Consider the following 25,980-nt stretch of genomic DNA (forward strand, 5'->3'; position numbering starts at 1 on the left):
CAATATGTTTTATAGCTTTAATTACATTACTGCTTCTTCCTCCTGTAGTTTACATGAATACAAGTCGAGCTCTGATATCTCTTCATATAATGAGCACCTTTAGCACAGCCAGAAGAAATCCTAGATCATCCCCATGCCCCGGTTTCCACTTCACTCCATTTAAGAGACACTGCATGCCTTTCAGTGAATTCTGCAACAACTGAGAGAAAGAGAAATATGAAAAATGCGCATACACCACAATGATGTTAACACATTTCCAATCAAAATAAGATTTTTGGAATCCCAATAGAATTTTAATACATAGTATAAGTATATATACTCTTTTGATCCCGTGAGGGAAATTTGGTCTCTGCATTTATCCCAATCCGTGAATTAGTGAAACCACACTCAGCACATAGTGAGGTGAACACACACTAATCCCGGCGCAGTGAGCTGCCGTGTTGTTGAGACAGTGTTGTTGAGCTGCCTGCAACAACAGCGGCGCTCGGGGAGCAGTGAGGTGTTAGGTGCCTTGCTCAAGGGCACTTCAGCCGTGCCTACTGGTCGGGGTTAGAACCGGCAACCCTCCGGTTACAAGTCCGAAGCACTAACCAGTAGGCCACGGCTGCCATAACATGACTGACAATAGGCAATACAAGCATAATGAAGCGTTCCGTTTGCGATGCGTAAAATCCATTTTAGATTAATGGTCTATGTTTTTCGAATGTCTGGTGTAGCTAATTCCATTAATTATAGTAGAAGCTAATTGTTGCAGCAGACGCAACGCGAACGGAACGCTCCAGTTACGTGCCTGGTGTAGCTCAGCCCTTAGGTAGGATTGATGCCTGGGAAACTGACATTAGGCTTGTGTCAACTGTTCACATCCTTGGTAACGTTATCTGTTGTTTCATTGAAATTGTTTGTATTTGCAGACGGCCAATTCTAATTTCGGTACCCCAGTACCAATGACATCCAGTCTAATAATACCGCCATGCCCCAACCAATTTTATTAATGAAAACTTCCTCAACTTCCTCATCATCCGTTTTTTTATTCAGGGAGAAATTATGAGGATCAAGCTCTTTTACAGCAATGCCCTGAGTTACAAAACAACAACAATAATCAAAACAACAAAACAAGAACAATAAAAGATACAAAAGGCAAATAATAATAATAATAATAATAATAATAATAATAATAATAATAACAAAATCAAATAAAAATAAACTAGATGTACCGCAGAGCGGTACAAAATATGACCGCCGCCCAGTCCAGCACATTTTTTCCACAAAAATAAATCACGCTGAAAGGCCTAAATGATTCTAACTGTCTCACTAAATTGCATTATCCACACTCAATTCTCACTGGTATCTGCTAGACAACAAGTACCAAAACATGATTAGTTCATATATTTCACATGTAAAATTCATTTTATACAACCCCATCCCCATCTTGCCTGTTTATAATTCTGAGAAATTCTTGAATTGTGTTTATGTGTGCGTGTACACGTTTATGTTTATGTGTGTGTGTGTGTGTGTGTGTGCTTGTGTGTTTGCCTGCGTATGTGTGTTTGTGCATGTGCATGCATGCATACATATGTCTACTGTGTGAGTATGTGTCATACGTATGATATCTGTTTATGCACATGTGTGCACATGGAATGGGTTAACATGACCCCTGGAGGCAAACATACGGAAAAAATTGGTCATCCTAGGCCCTACGGTTCTCAAGATATTCACAGAAAACTGTGTCTGTCCTACCCTCCTTTTGGGGGTCCAGTACAGCGGGGGGCTACAGATCAAAACGAAAAACGATGGTTCCATGCTATCAATGTGGGGTTACATGCCCACCAAGTTTCGTGTACCCCGGTCTTTCAGTGTCCCGGGAATCCTTGTTGGTGTCACTAAATGTACACATAAATTATTTTATTGTAAGGCCCCCCCATGAACGAAAGTTCACAAAACTTGGCATGCATTCGAGGGTGTCATAATGATCCTACACTTTCAATTTAGGCAGTTTTGACCATGTCAGCCAGAGATATTGTGATGAAAACACCTAATTTTTTGCTTTTAATTTTTTAACTAGGTGGCTATACATGAAATAAGTGGTAATGGGATGGGTTGACATGCCCCCTTAAGACCAACATACAAAAAAAAAAAGTGGACCTCCTAGGCCCCACACGGTTCTCGAGATATTCACAGAAAACTGTCTCCGCCACCTACAGGCCAGTTGGTGTATAGTAACATAAATTAATTTATTGTGTGGACCCCCATGAACGGAATACCACGAAACTTGGTGTGCATTCAGAGGGTGTCATAATGATCCTACACTTCCAATTTTGTGCAGTTTTGACTATGTTAGGTCACAGATACCTGCAATTACAACACCTCATTTTTACTTTTTGTGTTTAACTAGGTGGCGCTATACATGAAATGAGTGGTTATGGAATGGGTTGACATGGCCCCTTGAGATCAACATACAAAAAAAATGGTCCTCCTAAACCTTACGGTTCTCGAGATATTCACAGAAAACTGTGTCTGCTCTACCCTCCTTTCGGGGGTGCAGTTCAGCAGGGGGGGGCTACAGAACAAAACGAAAAATGATGGTTCCATGCTATCCATATGGGGTTACATGCCCACCAAGTTTCATCTACCCCGGTCTTTCAGTGTCCTGGGAATCCTTGACGGAAATTTGGACATGCGAAAAAGAAAAAAAAAATTGGTTCCATGCTATCCATATGGGGTTACATGCCCACCAAGTTTCGTCTACCCCAGTCTTTCAGTGTCCCGGGAATCCTTGACAGAAATTTGGACATGTGGAAAAAAAAAATAATAATAAAAAAATCTGACTAAACCTTCGCTGGGCGGCGGTCATAATCATAATAATAATAATAATAATAATAATAATAATAATAATAATAATAATAATAAATAGAAACAAAAGAAGGGGAATGTATAAATAATAATAATAATAATAATAATATAAAAGGTGTAAATATCAAAGCAAGAACATTGTGCAACAGCCATATCATCAATCATACCCTTGAATTGGTCTAGTGACACAAACCTATCTAATTTCAATAACTCTTGCAATTTGTTCCATTTATTAGATGCAAAAAATGTAAAAGCTAATTTACCAAATTCAGATTTCATTTGAGGAGTTTGAACCCTGTGAGCGTGTATTGTGGCAGATGGATTTTATGTTCAGAAGAGAAGTTAGGTAAAAAGGTAACTTTCCCAGTAATGCCTTATAAACAAAAAGGAGGCAGTGCCTTTCCCTCCTATCATAGAGGGAAGACCATCCTACATTTTGGTATAATTTACAGTGGTGAGTTTTAAACCCATCTCCCGTTATAAAATGTAGTGAACTGTGGTAAACTGCATCAAGTGATTTCAGAGTGGAAGGGGCTGCATGCATACACAATATCACCATAGTCTAGGACTGACATTATAGTTGCTTGAATAATGGTCATTCTGCTTTCTAAAGAGAAGCAAGACCTAATCCTGTAAAGTGCACCTAATTTAATTTTTACCTTTTTTGTGAGATCAAGCACATGTGTTCTAAATGATAGTTTGTTACAGTATCTAGCCAAATGCCCAGATATTTGTATTGAGAAACTTGCTCAATTTGTGCCCCATTTAGGGAACAAATGTTATAGGCATCAAGGTCACACCGATCTAGTGAAGATCATATATTTTGTTTTTGCTTCATTTAGAACCAGTTTAAGATCTTTCAAGGATTTCTGCACACAATCAAATGCACATTGAAGATATGACACTGCTTGCTCTACAGATGGTGCATAGGCATAAAGGATTGTGTCATCTGCATAGAAATGCACTTTACAATTTTCTATTGAAGCACAGATGTCATTGATATACAATGTAAACAACAGTGGTCCCAAAATTGAGCCCTGTGGAACACCATTATTTAGTCTTAATGGCTCTGAGGTTGATCCTGTCACATCTATCCACTGTGTTCTAGTAGAGTTTTGAAACCATTTAAAGGAACCTTCATCTAGACCAAAAGAGGTTAGTTTTTCAAGAAGTAACCTGTGATTAACAGTGTCAAAAGCCTTTGACAAGTCAATAAACAAAGCTGCCCAATGCTTACCGTCAACACCAGTAGCTATATCATTTACTACAGCAGTTGCTGCTGTAATTGTGCTTTGGCCAGCTCTGAACCCAGATTGATAAGGACTTAATATAGAATATGATGACAAAAAGAAACGAAGCTGTTCATTTACAAAGGATTCTAACATCTTAGCTAAACATGGAAGCATTGGCCTATAGTTTTTTAAATCACTTGTGTCTCCTCCTTTATGTAAAGGGGTCACTAGGGCTGATTTCCAGACTTCTGGAATAGAACCAGAGGAGAATGTTAAATTAAAAATGTGAGTTAAAGGTTCAGCAATGACAGGGGCTGCAATCTTTAAGATATGTGGGTCTAACTGATCTGCACCCAGAGAGCTTTTCATACACTTGGAATTACACAGTCCATAGAGAACTTCAGATTGGTTTAAGTATATATAAAGTATATATACTTTTTTGATCCCGTGAGGGAAATTTGGTCTTTGCATTTTACCCAATCGGTGAATTAGTGAAACACAAACAGCACACAGTGAACACACAGTGAGGTGAAGCACACACTAATCCCGGCGCCAATGAGCTGCCTGCTATAACGGCGGCGCTCGGGGAGCAGTGAGGGGTTAGGTGCCTTGCTCAAGGGCACTTAAGCCGCGGCCCACTGGTCGGGGCTTGAACTGGCAACCCTCCGGTTACAAGTCCAGAGTGCTAACCAGTGGGCCACGGCTGAATTTACTGGTATAAATGAGAAGGAAGGGTTATTAGGCCTATTTGAAAATAAAAACCTCTTCTTCAGGACTAGTGACACTGAAATGGACTTGTGTCTCTGGTGCAGAGGTGATTGCTCTAAGACTGATGAAAACATGTTCATCTTCATGGCTAGTTTGTTCAGCAATAAGGTTTTGCCGGTCATTTATCGTGATTTCGCACCCGTAATACATTGCTGTGACGACACGATCAATCAAAAAACCATGCAAAAAACCATAGACGCTGGGCTTCACTAGACTTTCAATGGCACTACAGAGTGGGCTGATCTCAGTGCAGAAAAGCTACACGTTTATTGGACAAGCGCCACAAAATCGTCATTTCCAGGGAAGCCCGGCGTCTCTGGGAGTGAATGGGACAGTGGGATTGCCCGGACGCCGAGCTTCTGTATGATGATTGGAGGAACCGTCATAGAGGCTGGACTCTTTTTTTATTGACAGCATATGTCGCGATCTGACAGGAAGTGGTTAAGTTCAAGGGATGCGTTAACGTATCTTTTACTGTCTATGGTTAACGTTAACGTTAGTGTTGGCAGGTGAAATCGAGAGGCAAGGCAAGTTGCTGCTCAAGTTCTCATAATTTGGGAGCAATACAGTCGGTTTCTATTTGTCTTTGTAAATAGCATACTGTAAATAAAACCGTAATGTGAAGTTACAGAGTTTGTGACTTGCTTTTGTTTCAGATGTGTATTTAGGCTAAGTTAGGTAGCGCGCTATATAACGGTGTAGGCTACATTATGCCATGTCTGCCATGCCTACTGTTTGGACTATTCTGGGTTTTGGGATCATTTTTGCCCTCAAAGAACAATATAGCACCTTAATAATATTAATTTAATAATTGACCATTTTTATCAGAGCTTCCCCTGTTCCAAAGAGCAGCAATCATATCCACATTATTCAATTGATCAAATAGAGTACCACATTTGATAAAGTGATCATTAAAAGCATTACAAATCTCCATTTTCTGATTTACCACTTTATAATCCAACATAATTTGTTGAGGAAGAGTGGTTGAAGAAACACCTTTAACTCGTTGAATGCCAAGCTGTTTTCGGAAGCTTTGTCCTAGAGTGCCAGCAATCTAGACCATTGTTGATGATTTTTGTACAGCCACAGCATATTCATTGTTATAGCTATGAACACATACAATGGCTCGTTTAAAAGGTGAGACTTTAAGCTCTCAGTGGGTGCAAACCGTGTATTTCTACACACCTCTGTTCCTGAGAAATCCCAAGCTAAATGGTGGCTAGTTTTCATCAAAACCGCTGTTTTTTTTCTAGAAATGGAGATAAAACGTCTTTCATGAAATATGATGTGTTGCCTGTAAACTTTCCAGGAAGTGATCAGCGAGACCTGGCGAGACTACCACCTAGTGATAGACCCACGAAAATGGCCTGGTTTTGAGATGACGTGCATGATCATTGATTCGACCCAAAGCGGCAACCGAGTTATGATAAAATGTCCAGATGCGTTTTCATGAGTTTTCGATCGTCATATATTTAATTTCCATTCATCACAGAGTTCCCAAAATCACATATAAGGTGTGTTAGTGTCTAGTTTCGTAATTAAAAAAAAACCCTAAAAACGTAATATTACGTTTTTGGCACTCAATGAGTTAAGTGACTTAATCACTTTCCAGAATTTCACTGGATTGCTACCACAGTCAGACAGATTGTTCAAATAATAGGTAGATTTTTCTCTTTTCACAAAGTGCATGTATTTCTAAGATGTCTGAATGTTTCTCCATCTCCATCCAATCTCCATCACTACCAGTGGATCTTGCCAATGCCCAAGCTTTGTTTCTTTGAGAAATAATCTCACCTAGATCATGACTAAACCAAGGGTTACATCTATTTTTTTTATCCTACATCTCTTAAAAGAGGCATGTTTATCTGCTAAGGTGTTAAAAATAGTCTGGAAGTATTCCAATGCAAGTTCAGCATCTGGAATAAGATTTAAAGAAGTAAGGTCACTGGCATGTAGATCATGTAAAAATGCCTGCTCATGAAATCTTTTAAAAGATCTCTTATTTACATCCAGAGGCCCTGACCTTTGTCTTCTGCCATCTCTAATGCAGCCCACAGGACAATGATCACTGAAATCCATTGGGAATACACAGCTGTGCATATAATTATGAGGCTTATTTGTAAGAATGAGATCTAACAGGGATGAACGACTGGGAATTTTCATATTAGGTCGTGTGGGTTCTGTGACTATTTGGGTAAGATTTAACTCATTACACTCATGTTTTAAGTCATCAGCTGCTGGAGACATCCAATCTAGGTTAAAGTCCCCTAAAATGACAGCTTCAGAATTAACTAGAGAAGTAAATTTCTCTGAGAGACTATGTAGAGCATCAGGATTGGCAGAGGGTGGACGGTAAACGGCCACAATAACCAGAGAACAGCCACCGAGTTTTACGTTAATGGCTAATAAATCAAACTGACCCGGGACAGAGGTGGATACACTTATAGACAAGGGCGTCAGTTTGTTTTTAGAAGTGGTGGGGACAATAACCATAAGCTTGAGTGTGGTTTGAAAAGTGTGGGGTACCCTTATGTAAGCTATTCATCCATTCAACGCTGCATTACGCTCAATAGTAGTGTTGCGCCGGTTAAGGTTTTTTAACATCCGCACCCACCCGACCAGTCAGGAGAGTCGATCTGCACCCACTCGACCCTCAAAAATATGCACTGATTAACAACCCAAACCTGACCCGAACCGACAACAAAAAACAATGTGCCTATAGCCTAGGCTATCCTTTGCAGTTCATATTGAGGTAGAGACGATGCTTTTTTATTAACTAAACACTAAAACAAGAAGAATTTGCACTGTAGGATATGCTTCAACAAAAGGCCTTTTCACACAGAGATCACGCTAAATTTGCGGGAATAGGAGACGTCTTTTTCCCGCAACGTGTGTCTGAAAACAAGGGGAAAATTTGCAGGCCTGCTGATCTTTTCACATGATGCGGCATTTTGGGGAGCCAGGAGGCAGGATCAGCTATTAATGTGACGTGCAACAGGGGCGTGTAGAGTGATAGTCGTAGGCCTTATTATGCGTGGGCCTTCAGATGCAGCAGGTGTGTGATTTCCAAAACCATGGCGGGAGAACCGACTGCACTTTGGTTACCTTGCATTTGCTTTGCTGTTGCTTAGAATGTTAGATTCTTGCGATAGATGTCTTCAGACAATAAAAAGTCATTTGGAAGGGAAATTGAAGAGAAGAGTTGCCCCCTGCGTTGGCCGTGATTCCCCTTTGAAAATCAGAGGTTCACAGGCTACTGTGGCCTTGGTCAGTGGCACTGCCAGCCGTAATCCTGTAGCCTACGCACTGTGCGTACAATTCATGAAATCATTCAATATTACAACAATAAAAATAGCTTGTGTACTGTCTTAATTGAAACATGCTTCACACACAAATAATAGCCTAGGGCAAAGAGAATGGACATCTCAACATAAGGATACATTAGAAGATGATGATTGGTGTAAACTTTGTCACCTGGCGTGATAAGCAGTTCTGGCTTAAAAACGCCAACATTCCATTCAGTCATAAATCATTCAAACTTAGGCCTAGTGCTCGTCATGAAAAGAAAACAGCAGCTTAATATTTTTTCAGGTGTTTAACAGTAGGCCTAGGCGCACTGTTACTAGTTATGCTGTAGGCAGTGAGATTATTAGGCATTGCATCCTGTCACTCTGTTAGGAACATCGCAGTTCGGGTTGATAAGATTCAGTTAATGCGAGAATGGGTCGTCTCAAAGTTTGGGACAACCAAACAGCAGAGTATGTAAAGCAAATCCTAATTGTTAGGTTACCAATAGATGTCTTTTCTCTAGGCCTAGGCCTATCGGAAATCGCGACATAAGCTCATTGGTTTCTTTTTTCTTTTCTTTCTTGTTCGCGTGTTGGGTAGTGAAGCGATAATGCATTTAAATCAATGTACATCAGAGCCGATATGATCTGCTGCTCTGTAAAGGTATTTCTGTCCCACCCAAATTTGCTGAACTACTTGCGAAGTAGCCTATTCATCACAGACATCACATGTATCACACAAAAGAGCTTTGTCCCAGCTTTTAAACGATGTTGGTGGTTAGTTGTTGTGGTAAACGATTTGCGAGAAAAGTAGCCTAACTTTAATTTAATCATATTTTCTGCGCCCGTCTCCCTACCCATTCATCTTGGCTTCGCGAACTTTCCCTCAACACATGACAAACCATATATCAGAATAAACAGCAGACCTTACCGAACACAAAGGTGTAATTAAAGTTTAAAGTTTTAATCAAAGTTTAAAGCACTCCCCTTTACAGTTAGCCATTCCAGAGTAATCCGGATTTAAATTTGCAGCAATGTCTATGCATGTCTCCATCTTTGGGGTTCACAATGTGTTTCAATTGTTCAATAGGCCTACATGATTTTATAACAGGCCAAATACAAAATAAATGTTACAAATAGATATCTGTAAACATTACAATCAGAAGATATACTATATAGGGCAGACCGACGCTCATGGGTTCATGCTTTGTTTTATCGCTGGATTTTAGGATAGCCTATTATGGCAACCGATTGCATTCCAAGCTACAGTCAACTCTAGCAGGCATTAAATGACTGGAGGGTCGGGTGGGTGCGGATCGACTCTCCTGATTGGGTCAGGGTGGAGTGCGGATGTTAAAAAACCTTAACCGCACAACACTACTCCACACATATCCAGGCAGGTGTGCATGCTGTGAGGATGTCATTGTGCGCGCCTATCGCATGGTTTAGACTCGATGATTTCGGTATGTGGGGATTTTTTCGGTCGCAATCGGTTTGCACATTTTTAGAAGTGGTGGGGACAAAATTCAAATTATAAATAGTGGTGGGGACATATCCCCCCCCCCGTAATCTACGCGTATGCTTATAGAGAAGTTTAAACTGTTTATAACATAAATAGCTACGCCACCACCCCGTTTAACTCTATCAGCTCTGCAAATATTGTAACCAAAAAGGGAAATATGTGAGTCAGTAACATTGGTATTCAACCAAGTTTCTGAAATGACAATGACGTCAGGGTTGGAGTCATTAACCCACAACTTTAAAATGTCCATCTTTGGCAAAAGGCTCCTAGCATTTATGTGAACAACACCAAGCCCTTTACGCGTCTTAAAATGTCGTGACGAGTCCGATATAGGCATACCCAAAAGACGATCTCCAATATCAGATGAGCGCTCACCAGCAAGAGTTAGTGCACTGTCAGTTGGCATGTTTAAAAGTGCCTTTTTGTTGTTTATGTCCATTTTCGCAGATTCCTTTTTCTTTACACTTTGCTGTGTAATCGCTGGGGCAGAACTTCGGTAGATGAGATGGCTTGTAGTTGACATGACAGACCCAGTTGGCCTACGCTCTGGTGAGTCGCGCTCATCAGACCATCGCTGTTGACAGGCACCAGGAAGATGAGTTGAGGAGTTGTACCTGAGTGAAGGGACACAGGAGGATATCATCCTCCGTTGTCCGCTTGATAACAGTGCGGCCGGATCCTCAATGGATGTAGCGTTTCCTGCGTAATATCCCCATTGTCCGGCAGAGGTGGAGCACATTTTCACTAATAGCTGCGTTGAAAGATGACAACTGCAAAAGTTGTAGGGCAGTATATCGTAGGGCCAACATCAGCAAGGCATGCTCAAACTGACAGTCCAAGGAGAGCTGCTATGCACAAGCTGCGTCCATCTCCTGCGTTAGGCCAGCTGACAGTCCACCGACTAGATCAGCCACCAAGGTCACAGCTGAGAGTCAACCGACTACATCAGCCATTGAAGTTCATAGATTGAATGAGGAGTCTTACTCCCAACTGACAGTCAACCGACTGAAACAGCCACTGAGTCCGTATGCTGATGAGTTGGATAGCAAATGTTACGGAGATAACGGTCTTTCAATGGATGCCGTCTCTTAGGCAAAAACAGACAAAAAAACACCACGGAAAGGGAAAAAACGCAATAAAAACAACAAAAACAATGAACGAGTTGATATGTTAACGAATAAAATATACAAATCAGAAAAATATGTAAATCAAGTATGATTATGTATGTATGTAAATATTATAAAATAATCAAACAAAAAGGCGCATCTGGCCAGTGTCCCCCTTACTAGGCCAAACATCATAAACGTCACATCATAGGCTTTCTGGTGATATGATTGGTTAAGGGATTTGTAACTGTGGCGCGATTTTGCTACATGAAAGAAAAATCAAGAGTTGAAATCTCCTTCAGCTGGAGAAGAAACAGGGCTAAGCACATCTTCACGTCGTCTGAAGGACAAAACTCCTGGATTAACTAAGGTAAAAACAAGTCTTTTTATGATATAATTACTTGATATCCATGTTATTACTTCGTGTGTGTGTATGGCCGTAACAAAATGAGTGTGTTCACTTTAGCTGATAATGAAAGCTGGTATTTCAGCACACCGTATTTTTTAGTAAACTCATTATTTTCAGTCATTTTTGGTGGGTTACTATATGTCAACCAAGATTAGAGACCTATCAGAAACTAGCTGTAAATTAGGTAGCACCAGAAAAGATTGCGTTGCAACATGTCCCTGACGCGCAGGGGTGAAAGTAAGCCGGTACTGGCCGGTACGGAGTACCACTAAAATATTTGGAGAGGGTACTGCACCGAAAGAAAAAATACTGTCTCTGAAAAATATAGCACTTTCAGCATGACAACACAACTGCTAACGCCAAATTACCAGAAGCAACACGTTTCCCCAAAATATATTTCATATACATCGTTCTGAACTGTATCTGAATTGTGTCTAAACCTCCGTGCAGCTGGGACAGACAACGAGCAAGCTATAGCGCCACAGTACAGTAGCCTACAGTAATTGCGCCAACGTGCACTGGTATCCAAAGTGTTTTAGCAGACGGACGTTTCTTGGAAAGTCTCCCAAATAAAAAAACATACAGGCTAAAGAAAAATATGTTGATGTTTCAATAGCCTATTCTGGTTTTATGTGTGCAGTGTTTAGCTGGAGAGACAGGAGACAGACAGTGCGTGTAATGGCTTAACCAGATCTTGCGCAGCAATAATGAAAGTGTTTTAGCGGACAGAAGTATGTTGCAGTCTCCCAAATAAAAGGCATGACTCAAAGAAACGTGTTTCATGATATACAGTAGCCTATATAAAAAAATTGATTGGAAGTGGGAGCGAGCAGAGTAACTAGGTTAAATAAATAAATAAATAAATAAATGTTGAAATTAAGTGTTTGCAATTTATTCATAATCAAAAACAGATGCAGGTGGGTTAAAGAGTGATACTAGAGTGATAAGAAGTCCTAGTGAATGCTTGATAAGTAGACTATAATACAGTAAATAAACAAATAAATAATAAATAATTAGGCTAAGTGAAATTTTTAGGTCTTAACGGCTCTGGAGATTATAACTCTATATCATAGTACCACCAAGAAATAAAAACTACTTTCACCCCTGCTGACGCGTTAAAAATTGTTTCCATAAAATTCACTGCCGTGCTTCATGACTACTAACTTTATGTCAAGTACACCTAATCTGTATTTCGTTGTCAAATAAACCTGTTATTCCGTTGAAATATGAGTCACAATTTACAGTTGTTTGTAGCCAAGTTTCTTAGCTTGTTTTGCTATTTGCCAAACATCTTACATGAATGACGTTACCGACGTGAGGGCAGTAAAAATTGTATTTATTGACTGCTGTTTTCATGACTGAAGATTTGTGATATATGTGTCAAAGTATTGTTTAGCTTTGAGGCGGTCAGGCTGCCTGCTAAGATTATGAGGTTGCTCGGTGGCTAACTAGGATTTTGGGAGCTCATACACCCATTTAGCCTACTTGTTGACGCATTTTCTAAGCTTTCTACGTTTTTACGCAACTGCAGTAAAAAGGATGGTGTGTATGTGTGTGCATATGCGGTCTAGATGATTTCGGTCATATCTCCTTACTCATATGTTCATAAATCAAAGTTTGCTTGTAAGCTGGTATGCTATGTATGGTTTAGCCAAGGAAATAACACTTAGTAGTGAGCTCCGAGACTAATGTTACCTCTCCAAGCAATCTATGAGTCCTCCAGTGACAATACTTTTAGTGAAAAGAGTCATGGTTGGTGGTGATTAAGATTTTGTAATGTAATGTATAATAAAACTAAACAACCTATTCACTATCAGACTTGTGTGTTTTGCTCTCATTATTTTGGATGGAGGGAATGAAGTACGTTATTTTGGATGGAGGGAATGAAGCCGACTGCTGATGAGCTCGAGGTCAGGCAAACATGACCCCTAGGACCAAGATGGCATGGACATGGAATATAGGTAGCTTCTGGATGAAGAGGATGATGTGGCTAGAGGAGGAAAGTAATCTCCCATCATCCTCAGCAGGACACACACACAACCATACCACAGCTGTGACCGAATGCACACACACCACGGATCTGGTGTGAATGTGGCGTTGGTGTATATTAGCACAAGAATAATACTTTTGAATTTACTGTACATAAAAGGTACTTTTGCTTTTGCTCAGCTTCAGATCTTGTATGGCATTCCAGGGTCCAATCTATTCAGATACTTTCAAATACGTGAATTCACCAAAAAGCATATATCTAATTACCCAAATAAACCTTGCCATGACACTCTCAACTCCATCATTGATTTGATCCTATCAGTCAAGGGGCGGTCTCATATTTCTATCAGATTTTGCTAAAGCTTAAGATTCCTCTTCACACAGACAGGCATGGGCCAGCGAGTTAAATGAGGAAATAGGTGAGGGGTTTTGGGAACAATGTCTGGCAAATATTAATGATTGTTCAGTGAATGTCCGACATAACTTGATACAGTGTAAGACACTACACCGTCTGTACTATTGTAGGACCAGGGTGCATAAGTTTGACCCATCTACATCCCCACTTTGTAACAGATGTAAAGTTTCAGAGGAACACTTGCTCATACTTTTTGGTCTTGCACAAAGTTGTCATCTTACTGGTCTGATATTTTCCAATGTTTTTCTGGTGATTTTAAGAAGAAATTACACCCAGACCCGCTTGTTGCGGTCTTGGGAGGGACAGGGGCTCTACTTTTGGCTAATACATATCAAGCTCAAGCTGTTTCTTTGGGTATGGTTGTGGCGAAAATAATAAGTCTGCATATGTGGAAAAGTGACTCTGCTCCTAGCTATGAAATGTGGTTAAGGGAAATGGGGAATATTCTAAGCCTTGAAAGGATCAGGTATCACAACATTGATAAGTTGAAATACTATGACAAGATCTGGGACCCTCTGCTATTGTACATAAAGGGCGAAGTCTGACAAACTCCTATTGCTCTATACTTTTGTAAACCTTGATCATTGTTTTCTTTTCAGTTTATTTTGTATACTCTGTATTGAACTAATTACATTCATAACTGTGATGACTGTTTTGTCAATATGTGCTATGTTCAGTCTGTGACTAAAATAATAAAAACATTTATAAAAAAAAAAAGAATAATACTTTTGAGTTTTTCCTACCGGTTTGCCGTTTAAACCCCAGTTAAAAGACTCAGAACATTCCTGCCAATACTGGTTTATGACATCAACCGCTACATTTCAATACAAATCGCTTCATACGTGCCATGTCCCCTCAAAATACGGATCAGTATGGATCCAGTAGGAAAAATGTGGGCAGGGGAAGTGGTTGAGCACTGCTCTCCCATGCCCACATCCACGGCTGAAGTGCCCTTGAGCAAGGCACCTAACCCCTCACTGCTGCCCGAGCGTCGCTCGTTAGTGTGTGCTTCACCTTACCGTATGTACGCTGTGTGTGTGTCACTAATTGACGGCTTGGGATAAATGCAGAGACCAAATTTCCCTCACGGGATCAAAAGAGTATATATACTTATACTTACTTCTTACATATAAATTTAGCTAGCATGCTAGTGGGTATCCAACTCACTGTGTATGAGTTGATAGCATTCTAGGCCAACCATATGTGCATGTTCTTATACATAATAATTACACTCATGCTATGCCCCTTAAAAATACAGATATATATGCAAGTTACATTAAAGAAACACCATTTAACTTTATGTCCACTAGGATTTTTGTTTGTTAGTTCACTTAGATAGCTAAGTTAGCTAGTATTCTGGTGAGTAATTCATTTCATTGATACTGCCTTTAGGTGCATAGCACACTCAGCTAACTGTAAGCATTGTGCATTACTTTTCAAATGTTTGCAGCATGGCCTTAAATGCATTATTCTCCACCATGTTAAAATAAACCATTTCTTTAACTAAGTAGCGAGTTACAGTATCAGAACACTACTAGCGAAGTGGCAATTGGGAGAACTTTTTGATTACTGTGATCTTAAAAGGGCATATCCTTGTTTGTATAAGTCCTCACAGCTAGCTAGTAATGATGTGGTAACAACTGGTGACCTGAAATGTAGGTTATGAGATGGGTACAGACTACTGACAGAGGATTTTAGATAAGTGATTGCGACATAAGTAGCTCTGAATTTCCCCCCTAAAATATGAATCAGGCAGAATTTTCCAGTGATAATTTATTGTCCTACTCCACCACTGACCACAGCTAGCTTTTTTGCTTGACCCAGCGCATGCTGGGAATGGGGAATATTCTGCTGGATAGTGCACTGAAGCAGACTTTGCACTCAACTTCAGTAGTGTCTCTAGGCTGCTCACTTTCATCAGGTCATATAGTTTAATTGTATGTAAAGAAATATACATTTGTTTATGTGAATATATTTACAAATTGTTTAGATTGCTTAGACTGTACAGTGTATGTAACCCCACCACCCCAGTTTTGTCCATTGCAATGTTTTACTGTACAGGGGACATCGCCCAACCCCAGTATCCATTTCATTATAAGGAAGAACATGAAAACCTGATAATTGTTTTTGTAAATACTAACTGCTAACCATCTGTGTAGTTTCTTTAGAGATACATTCAGAGAGGGTAGAATACTAACAGTACAAAAGACAAGGTCTTCAGCTCCTGGTGGTTTGGGAGACTGTAATGTCTGCAGGAATGTCCGGAAACATATTTCACGGTAAGGCTCCTCAAGATATGGCTGCCCAGGCGTCCTGATAGAATGACAAAAAAATTCAAATGACAAGATCATAAAGTATCAATACTTTTGAAATTCAAATGGACTAGTGCAGTGCCCTTTCAAACATGATATTCCTGTAGAAAATCCATAGGCCAATTACATGGCTGCAGGTATGTCTGTTTTAAAAATAAGTTGATCGGGAAAAACATTATTTCAGCTAAGCATTCAAAACTGAATATGTAAGGGATAATGGACGACACGGTGGTCTGCTAACAGAAATTAATGCACGGTCGAGGATGTAAAACAGCCCCGACGCGAAGCCGAGGGCCGTTTTAAACCTCGTAAGTGCATTCATTTCTGTTAACAGACCACCGTGGAGTCCATTATCCCGCTTATTACACTGTTGCCACTTGGGTTGTGTTCATTTCCTGTTACAATTTAAATCGCTAAAATTGTCTTGTTTGTAGAACTACTTTCTTCCAACACATATCAAATAATTTCTCAACTTGCTGGACAAACTGCTGTTACTAGTTCTAAATGAATGGTGTTCATAGGTGTTCAAATAACAATGTTAATGGTCATTCTAAATTACGTAGGACAATGGGAAATTCAACCAAGTAGTGGAATAATATATTATAATCTATCTATAAAGCAAGAAGCGTTTGTGTGTCTGTCCTAATGTCTGTGGCACGCATATCTCGCTGACCGTTTGTCAGACTGACCTAAGATTTCGTATGTGGCTCGCGCGTGGCACAAAGGTGTGCAATCCCGATTTTGAAGATTTTTGAATGCAAATTTCAAAATATGCTTATTTACGTAGGACGTTTATCGCTGCACTGCACTGTTTCCAAGGGGACCAGTTTCAGGGGAGCTCCACCCCATGTCTATTGTGTGCTGATTGTGTGGCTAGGTCTCACTTTGATGATAGTCGCAATTTAAAAAACGGATTACTCAGGAACCGCTTAAGATGTTTGGATGATCATCATGTCTGACCTCAACAATAAAGACGGTATGCAGTTTGCTTGCATAAAATGATTATGCGGATTTTGCAACAACACTCCAACAAACACAGGTGTGTAGTGACCACTCAAAATAAAAGTATGTGCAATAAACTGACGCTTCGAATAGCCCAGGCTACTTTGGACTTGAGACTTTGACTAAACAAACGACAATTCCGACTGCAAGGTCCCAAATTGAAACGAGCGATAGGCTAATGCCACATACCTGTAGCTAGACAACAAGTGGCAGACTGAGCGACGTCACTTATGCTAAAGACTGTTTTTGATATTCCTTTGCTCAAATGTCAGTTTACCCTATAGCTTATGTTACTGTAATTCCAAACACCTGATGTCCTTGATAATGATTTTCTAACTACTAGGTGTACCGCAAAGCGGTACAAAATATGACCGCCACTCAGTCCTGCACATTCTCTCTGCAAAAATAAATCACGCTTGTTAATTTGTCTCCATCACCTACTTCATCCCCTACTCTTGCAACTTTTGTGTATGTAAATGAGTGTGTGCATGTTTGCTATTGCTTTTGTGTATATGTGCGCTTTTGTGTGTGCTTTCGCTTGTGAATGTGTGTGTGAGGGTAATGGTGTGTGTGTGTGTGTGTGTGCTTGCCTGCATGTGTCTGTGTGTTTTATATGTGTCTGTGTGTGTGTGTTTGCTTGTGAGGGGGTGTGTGGGGGTAATGGTGTGTGTGTGTGTTTATGTGCGTGTTTATGTGTGTGTGTTTTTATGTGTGTGTGCGTGTTTGTTTGTGTGTGTGTGTGCGTGTGCATATGGGTGTGTTTGTGCATGTGTGCGTGTGCATATGGGTGTGTTTGTGCATGCGTGCGTGTATGTGGTTGTGTTTATATGTGTGTCTGCGTGCGTGTGCATGCCTGTGTGTGTGTATGCGCGTGAGTCTGTGTGTGCACGCATGCGTACGTATGCCTACATGTCTACTGTGTGTGTGCGTGTGTGTTTATGCGTGTGTGTGTTTGTGTGCATGCGTGCGAATGTGTGCATACCTGTGTGTGTGTGTCTGTGCTTCTGTGTGAGTTTATGTGTGTATGTCCATGTGCGTGCGTGTGTATGTATCCCTACATGTCTACTGTTTGTGTGTGTGTGTGTGTGTGTGTGTGTGTGTGTGCATGCGTAGTGTACAGTCACTTAATGTACACATATTCATTTATTGTATGGTCCCCTATGAATGGAATTCCACAAAACTTGGCATGCATTCAGTGGGTGTGTAGAATGATCCTACACCTCCAATTCCATGCAGATTTAACCCTGTCAGCTAGAGATACCTGTGGTTACAACACCTCATTTTTGCTTTTTCATTTTTAACTAGGTGGCGCTATACATCAAATGAGTGGTTATGGGATGGGTTGACATGGCCTCTTGAGGCTTACACACTAAAAAATGTGGTCCTCCTAGGCCCTACAGTTCTCAAGATATTCACAGAAAACTGTGTCCCCCCTACCCTCCTTTCGGGGGGTGCAGTCCGGCGGGCGGGTCGACGGATCAAAAACGAAAAACAATGGTTCCGTGTCACCCTTGTGGGCTACATGTCCAACAAGTTTTGTGTACCTCGGTCTTTCAGTGTCCCGGCAATCGTTGACACAAAATTCCTGAAAAAAAACTGACTAAACCTACATGACTCTAATAATGATGATAGTAAAATCTGGTTGCTATGTAGGTTGCTAGGGCGGTTGCTAGGTTGACATTATGATAGTGGTTGCTAGGTTGTTGCTAGGGTCCTTGAGATGGTTGGTAAAGTGTTGCTAGGGTAGATATGGTGGTTGCTATGCTAATTAAAGTGGTTGCTAGGGTAATTTAGATTGCGCTGGGTGTATTTTAAGGTGCCGGATAGGAGGCGTATTTAATGTAAACACTGTGCAGCAATCATTTCAGACACTATGCTAAGTAAAAAGAGCATAAAAGTTGAAAAATCGATCAAGTATTATGGGTATTCTAACCTGAGATAAGATAGGATTCCTAAAGCTAGTAAGGATTTGTTTCTGTATTACCAAATTAAGAAAAATCCTTATGATCCGATACTCTAACTATATTAACTTAGGACTTAATAAGATAATAAGTTTCGGTTATACTTTACTTGACAGTATCGACATAAGAGTGGCATGATACTGTCATGAATGTGTCATAAACAAGTCATAAACATTTATGACATAACGCTTCTGTTATTAAGTGACATTCGGTTTTTATCATCACAAGTTAGGGTTAGGATTAGAGTTAGGGCTAAGGTTCATGTGTCATGACAGTCATATGTTCATGACAGTGTCATGTCACTTATGTCGATACTGTCAAGTAAAGTGTTACCAAAGTTTCTCTAATATGGCCCAAAACAACATTAAAACTTGGGGTGTGCAATATTGACAAAAACAATGTTATATTTTCAGGGATTTTGATGATAATGATAAGGAAACACAGAAGGAAACAGTTATGCCATTTCCAACATTTTCATTTAAGTTCAGGACTTCCTGTTAACAAATTTGGCATGTTTAGCATTACTGACTTCTGTCATACATCCCAATTGATTTTCCGATTAGTGATTTGGCTCCTCCCTTATAAAATCTTGCCTACAACTGATGAAAAATATTGTGATATGGTATACTGTATCAATGACATTCAATCCTTAAAGGGAGAGTTTGCGATACTGGAGAAAGATAGTTCATATTTGAACTCAACAGCCAAACACCTCAGAATATGCCTTCCCTCATTCTTTCACATTGCCCTGTTTACAAGCACTTACACTTGTTTGGCTGGAATTAGTGATTTGTGAGAGGGTGCACCCTGCAAGTGTTTCCTCATTTACAGAGTACTAAATACAAACACTGAATTTTTTTCAGCAGAAACGCAAAGGTGACAGCTAGCAGATTGTTAGTATATCATACTAGGGATGTAACAATGCACCTTGAAGATTACAACTGGTTGAGATAAAAAAAAAATAATGAATGAATGAATGAAAGTCGCAATGAATTTTTAAACACAATAGGGCGTAATATGGTTCTGTTCGACTACAGACGTCAGTACGATGATTGGTAATAATAGTAAAATTGGAGTCAGATTAGTCAAAAGATTATTCAAAACAACCTCATCAGGGCGCTGGATAAGACAGAATACGTATTACGTTGGACACTTAGGTGGCAACGAGTTCAGACCTTGTGTTTCTCTCAGTTTATACAAAGGAATAGTTTTCAGTCATAATTTGTCTGCAGCTTATTCTGTAAAAAAATTGTGAGAAAAAGATATTGTGAACTTAGTGAATCGCAACAAATTCTGTGTATTCTAACATCCCTAATACAGTATATACATAGTATATATTCACTGAATGTGGAAAAAAGTGTATTGGCATAGAATCGCCAACTCCTCCTCCTCCATTTTCAATGCGTTAAACCTTTACCAAAATAATGTTTTACCAAAGTAACCTCACCCAAGGCAAAGGTTGGCCATGCAATGAATAGCAGCACTACGTAGTTCAATGTCTGCCTGATTTGGTGCACTGCAAATCACCAGAATTCCCTTCTGTCCCAAGAGATCTGAGAGGTGCTGTAAATACAGAGGAGAGTTCCATTTTAGGAAAGCAAAAAAGTTGGCATCCACAAGATACCCAGCAAAATTTACTTTGCAACATACTTCAGTTAAATATCATCTACCATCATATAATAATCCCAACTATTTCTTAATATAATGTTCTACCAAACTAATCCTTCATGTTGTCAAATATAACCGCATTCATTCACATTTCCAAACAGATTCCATCATGGTTGAGCCTGGGTGAACCCAGACAAACCTGTTAGCAAATTTGAATTTGCTCTACAGGTCAGTCTGGAAAGGATCCCATTGGCGCTTGTTTCCAAAACCACCAGAATTTTTTACATTTAACAGTAAACAGTTTAAAAAGTTGGTAAGGCTACATTAAGGAGAATAGCAATAATAAAACAACAATGTCAATTCAATCAATAGCCTAATGAAAATAAATAGGGCTGTCAAAATAACATGCTAACTTCGATTAATTAATCACAGAAAGAATAACGCTTTAAATAAAATTAACGCTGATTAATCACATTTCGTAGTGACATTTGACCCAGTGCAGTCTGGCTTTAGTGACTGAAGGAGGCAGACAAGAAAGCACTGCTTTGAATGAAAACATTTAGCCTACGTTTAAAGGCATCAATCTACTATTTCAGCAGTAAGGAATTTCCGTTGCCTACCATAGGAGTTCGTCAAGTCTGAAGTATCACCTCAATGCAAAGCAATCCGGAGGTAAACCTACTAGTTAGCACACCTCTTGATGATACTAATGCTAGCAGTCAGCCTTGTCAAAGTTAGGCTACGTTAGCAAAGTTATGTTTGCTTAGTCTAGCTTATGACCGACTAACTAACCGACGAACTCCCTTACTAAATCCACTACATTTGTTACACCTTGAAACAAAATGTCTTCAAAAGTATGTTGAAGGTGGTAACATTTATTTCCATTCCAATAACTTCACACATTACATTTCCATTCGCACTTGTATGTTCTTTTTCTCCGTATCCTGGACTGCCACCTACTGGATAGAAAAGGCAACAACCTAGTAATTAAGGGGGGAATTCTCCCATGTGCATACGGGTGCGTAAGTAAAAAAAAAGCGCATAACTAGGCGCATTTCACTCAAATTCTCCCCCAATTCTTCCCTTCACTTAAATATGTCATTTACGCGGGAAAGGGAGTTACGCGTTTTGGGAGGAGCAACCCCAAAATCTGTCCGTTTCTTATGTATACAACTCTTGCGCGCATTCTGCTATGGCTTAAGCACCTTTCCTCTCCGGAGAGCTGTATTAAGGTTGAGCCACTACAAGGTGAAACAACATATTGCTCGATGTCGGCAGTAGGACTAGTTCTAAATACATGTAGGTTACACAGAATGTTACAAATTAACATTACAGTATCAAATTTGGTGCTTAACATGCTGATACAGCTTCATGTTTTCCCCCATTACAGTGTCACACGGTGGTATATTTCCCACATGCGAATCATGCTCCAGACTATGCATTTAGTTAAAATAGGCCCCTCTGGGTGCCTTTTAGGGTTGGGCACCGAAACACGGTTCTAATATGGCACCGGTGCCGACGCAAACGGTAGTGACTGCATCGAATAATAATGTGGATTTCGGTGCCTCATTTCGGTGCATAAATCGCATTTTTTTTATACGAGGCATCGCTGCATGTCATGCGCCATCTCTAACGTCTTGCTCTGATAGCAGCACATCCAGATACAGTTAGCTAACATAAACACTGGATGTAGGCTATAAACCAGAGGGGTGCACCACATAGGCGAGAGGACCGTGTTTGACAGCTTGCGTGAGCCCAAGAAGCTTTAAAGCGATATCACAAGCTCCTGTCAAAATCTAGCAGTGGGCCTAACTACACACAAGCAAAAGGCTATGAAACAACATCAACAGTATAAGTTACACAATATCCTCGCTAATGCGCTAACTGGCATTTATTTGAAATGTTATCAGCAAAGTTGTAGATGAAAACTTTATTTCACAGTGTGTTCTAAACAACATAATGGCATGATAATTAATCTTTCATGTGCATTAGGGCCCATATAGCATCACAATGAATAAGATCATGTTAAAAGTTAGCTGGCAAAAACATAAATATGTAGGTTACATACCTGATGTCACTGAGTTGTGAAAGAGGCTACGGAACCATCTCTGTACGTTATCGCTAATTAAACTCAGCTGACTGGTGTTAGCGCATAGCCATAGTTGCTGTTAAAATGCCTACTAGCGCTGGGAATCTAAACACTTCAACACCGACATGTAGCCTAACATGTTCAAAACTATTGCGTGTTATGGGGGAAGACATGAAATTTCTCGAAGCATTTGGGAACACACTGAATTAACTGAAAAGTAGTCCCTGTTAGAATAGCTTGCTTGCAAATGCCGTTGTCCATGACTGGCAGTTCTATGGCAAACTGCCTACACTGGGTAAACTTGAAAGCAGAGCTTACTTGTGTGTGCATCCATGGCAAGCGGTTTTAACATTTAAATGTATTAAGCGTAGGAGCAATGAGATATTGATAGTAAATTGAATATAACAGTTCAATGTTTCATGTTCAAATTTGTCTTATCAATAAAAAAAAGCAATTCATGCTTTAGACCATTTTATTGTAAAAACAAAGTACCGGTTCAGGCACCGGCACCGTTTTAAAAGTATCGATTTAGCACCGGTATCGGATAAAACCCAAACGATACCCAACCCTAGTGCCTTTACAGCTTGGCTCCCAATAATGATGATAAAGAAGAAGAATGGCAAGCCTGACATCCTCAAAAAGTCCTAGATTCCAGAAGGTTTGCATTTCCAAATATCCTACCTGCTGGCAACTGGATCCATTACCGCACAGAAGAGATGACAGAGCTAAGAGGATGTCTGCATGAGTCCACAAGCTACAGGTTTGGAGGGCTTGGATGTAGTAAGACACCAGACAGTGGAGGGTCTGTGTATCCATACTGACCTAAAGGAAGAGAAAGATCAGTTCAGTTCGGGGCCTGTATTTTCAAAGAATCGTAAGGCTAAGAGCAGCTCTTAACTGGCAGATTTAGGAGAAACTCCTTAAAATAAGTCAGTCGTACAAATGTTTGACCAACAGTAATTCACAAAGCATTTTAGAGCTAAAAGTAGCACCTAAGTCTGGGACAGTGTTAGAAGTAGTCAAGAGGACTCCTAACTCACCAAGACCTATTCACAAACAATCGTAAACAGCTGTTTATAGCATTCTATGTTGCAATGTTTTGAAATGCACATGTAGAATCACTTACAGGAGATCTCAATTGCAAGGGAATAATTGTGTGTTGTAAGGGATCCAATAATGGCACCAACAACCAAAACCAATCATTGTCAAGATTTAAACTAGACGTAACGTTTCATTGTAAATTAAATTAAATTGCTTTTCATCTATGCAGTGTCTTCATACAGATGTAACCAGTCATGATTATTTATTCATTTATTTATTTATTTATCTCCTGTCCTTTGCGGTACCCGTGTAGTGCATGCATTCTCACCAGCAAAGACCGGTCACTCATCATCAGCCAAACACTGGTCACTGCAAGCAAGCTTGTGCATGAGAAATGACATCAAGCATAGGAATGGAGCTGTTATCTTAGGAGTTGTCATTTTTCTTTACTAAATGTTGGTCTCAGCAGCTTTGTGAATTGGTTAAGAGAAAACTACTAGTTAAGAACTTGAAGTGAGATTTAAAAGTAGTCTTAGCGGTAAATGCTTTGTGAATACGGGCCCAGATCAGTAGCATGCCACATGAACAGAATTACACTTCCACTTTAAGCCTAAATGATATGAACATTACATATAACAACTAGAAAAGCATTTCCTGAAGGAAATACAGTGCATGAAAATTAGTGTTAATTTCGTCAGACGAGACGAGAGGAAATATGTTCGTCAACGACCTTTTTTTACATGACTAAGACGAGACGGCAGTAATGTCCTGAAACACTGACTAAGACAATCTTAAGATGCATTATTGTTGACGAAAAAAAACGAGACTAAAATGTTTTGCATGAAATAAAACTAAGATAAAATCTCCCTTCATGTTCGCCTACAAAATATCTAGCTGTTATGTTTTCAAAATATTCAATGAGTTCATAATGCAACAGCTTTCCTGTAGGCTAGTCTATCGTGCTGCTGCTGCAACCCTGTGGCTGCAACACCTAAACTACATGGAACAAGAACACTGGAGATTTCTGCCAGAGTTAGCAAGCTAACTACCTAAGCTTTATGCCACAATGCTACATACCCAGAAGTTGAAGCTTCTCTCATACAAATTAACATCCCCAGAATGTCCATAATAAAATGTTCAGCATGTAATGTCAACTATTCATCTAGTTAGACTGATGATGCAAAGTTTGCTAGCAAGTAAGCTAATATGGAACTTTCGCTAGGAAGTTAGCTATGGCTAAGATGGAGAGTCTGTTTGGGGAATGTGTTGTGTTTAAGATATCGCCATCTAGCGAGTGGAGTCAAACATTAATAGTTTGGCCTACGACAGTGTTTCTCAAACTTTTTCAGTTTCAGGACCACTTAACTAACCCTAGCTAAAAAAAAAAAAAAAAACGATTAGACCTACTTCAACAGTAGCCTATAATTAGTCTTCACAATAGGCCTACTCACTGAACCACCTTGCTTATTGTCTTTGCACTTAGTGTCAGAGGATTCATACTGTATGATTTAAACTGGCATATCTTACATAGACAGTGTTGCAGAACTGTTTGGATTTACATACAAATTATATTGCAAACAACTCATCTATATTATATTTTACCACGTCTGCTCGCGGACCACTTGGGATAGCTTGCAGACCACCAGTGATCCCCGGACCACACTTTGAGAAACACTGGTCTACGAATATGACAGTGGTCCAGTCAAATCTTTTACTGTCTATGGTCAAATCCCAGCCGAGCTATAACTGTAGCTCGACTTACCTGTGTATGTAAACATACTGACTGACAAAAAAACAGAATGAGTAGCCCTGTGGACACACAATATTGTTGGAAAATTGAGATGTGTGAAACACTATTTGACTCAAATGGTAATCAGAAATAATTTGTTATAAAAAAAGACTAAAATGTGTTGACTAAAACTGACTAAGACACCTTTAGTTTTCTTTTGACTAAAACTAGACTAAAATGACGAGACTTTTAGTCGACTAAAACTTGACTAACAAAAATGATAAAAGACTTAACTAAATATGACAAAGACTAAAAAGGACATTTCGTCACAAGACTAAGACTAAATTAAAAATAGGTAACAAAATTAACACTAATTAAAATGCAAAAATATGAGGTAAAATATGATACAGAGTAAAAACAAACTATATTGGTTGCTAGGTAGATGAGGTTTAATATAGTTGGAATGACTGAACAGTTAAATAGGTGGATAGTTTATATGGTTAAATTATTTGCTTGGTAGATGAGGTTTAATATAATTGGAATGACTGAACAGTTAAATAGGTGGATAGTTTAAATGGTTAAATTATTTAGGTAGATAGTTGACAATAACTGACAGTTGGAATGACTCTAATGTTTGCTAGCAGTTATGTTAACTATGTT

General features: G+C 39.6%; 1 protein-coding gene across 2 annotated transcripts in view; it reads right to left on the reverse strand.

The window, feature by feature from the left end:
* The window catches only part of heatr6 (HEAT repeat containing 6), a 105,642-nt gene that overhangs the window by 62,748 nt on the left and 16,914 nt on the right, over positions 1-25,980 (reverse strand). For both annotated transcript variants that reach the window (XM_048252045.1, XM_048252044.1), the window contains exons 3-6: positions 23,232-23,372; positions 20,301-20,416; positions 15,777-15,891; positions 98-199 (exon numbers count right to left, since the gene is read on the reverse strand). In XM_048252045.1, coding sequence (XP_048108002.1) covers positions 98-199; positions 15,777-15,891; positions 20,301-20,416; positions 23,232-23,372 — 474 coding nt within the window. The remainder of the gene's footprint in view (positions 1-97; positions 200-15,776; positions 15,892-20,300; positions 20,417-23,231; positions 23,373-25,980) is intronic.

Source organism: Alosa alosa, chromosome 9, assembly GCF_017589495.1.
Source record: "Alosa alosa isolate M-15738 ecotype Scorff River chromosome 9, AALO_Geno_1.1, whole genome shotgun sequence".
NCBI classification, from domain to species: domain Eukaryota; kingdom Metazoa; phylum Chordata; class Actinopteri; order Clupeiformes; family Clupeidae; genus Alosa; species Alosa alosa.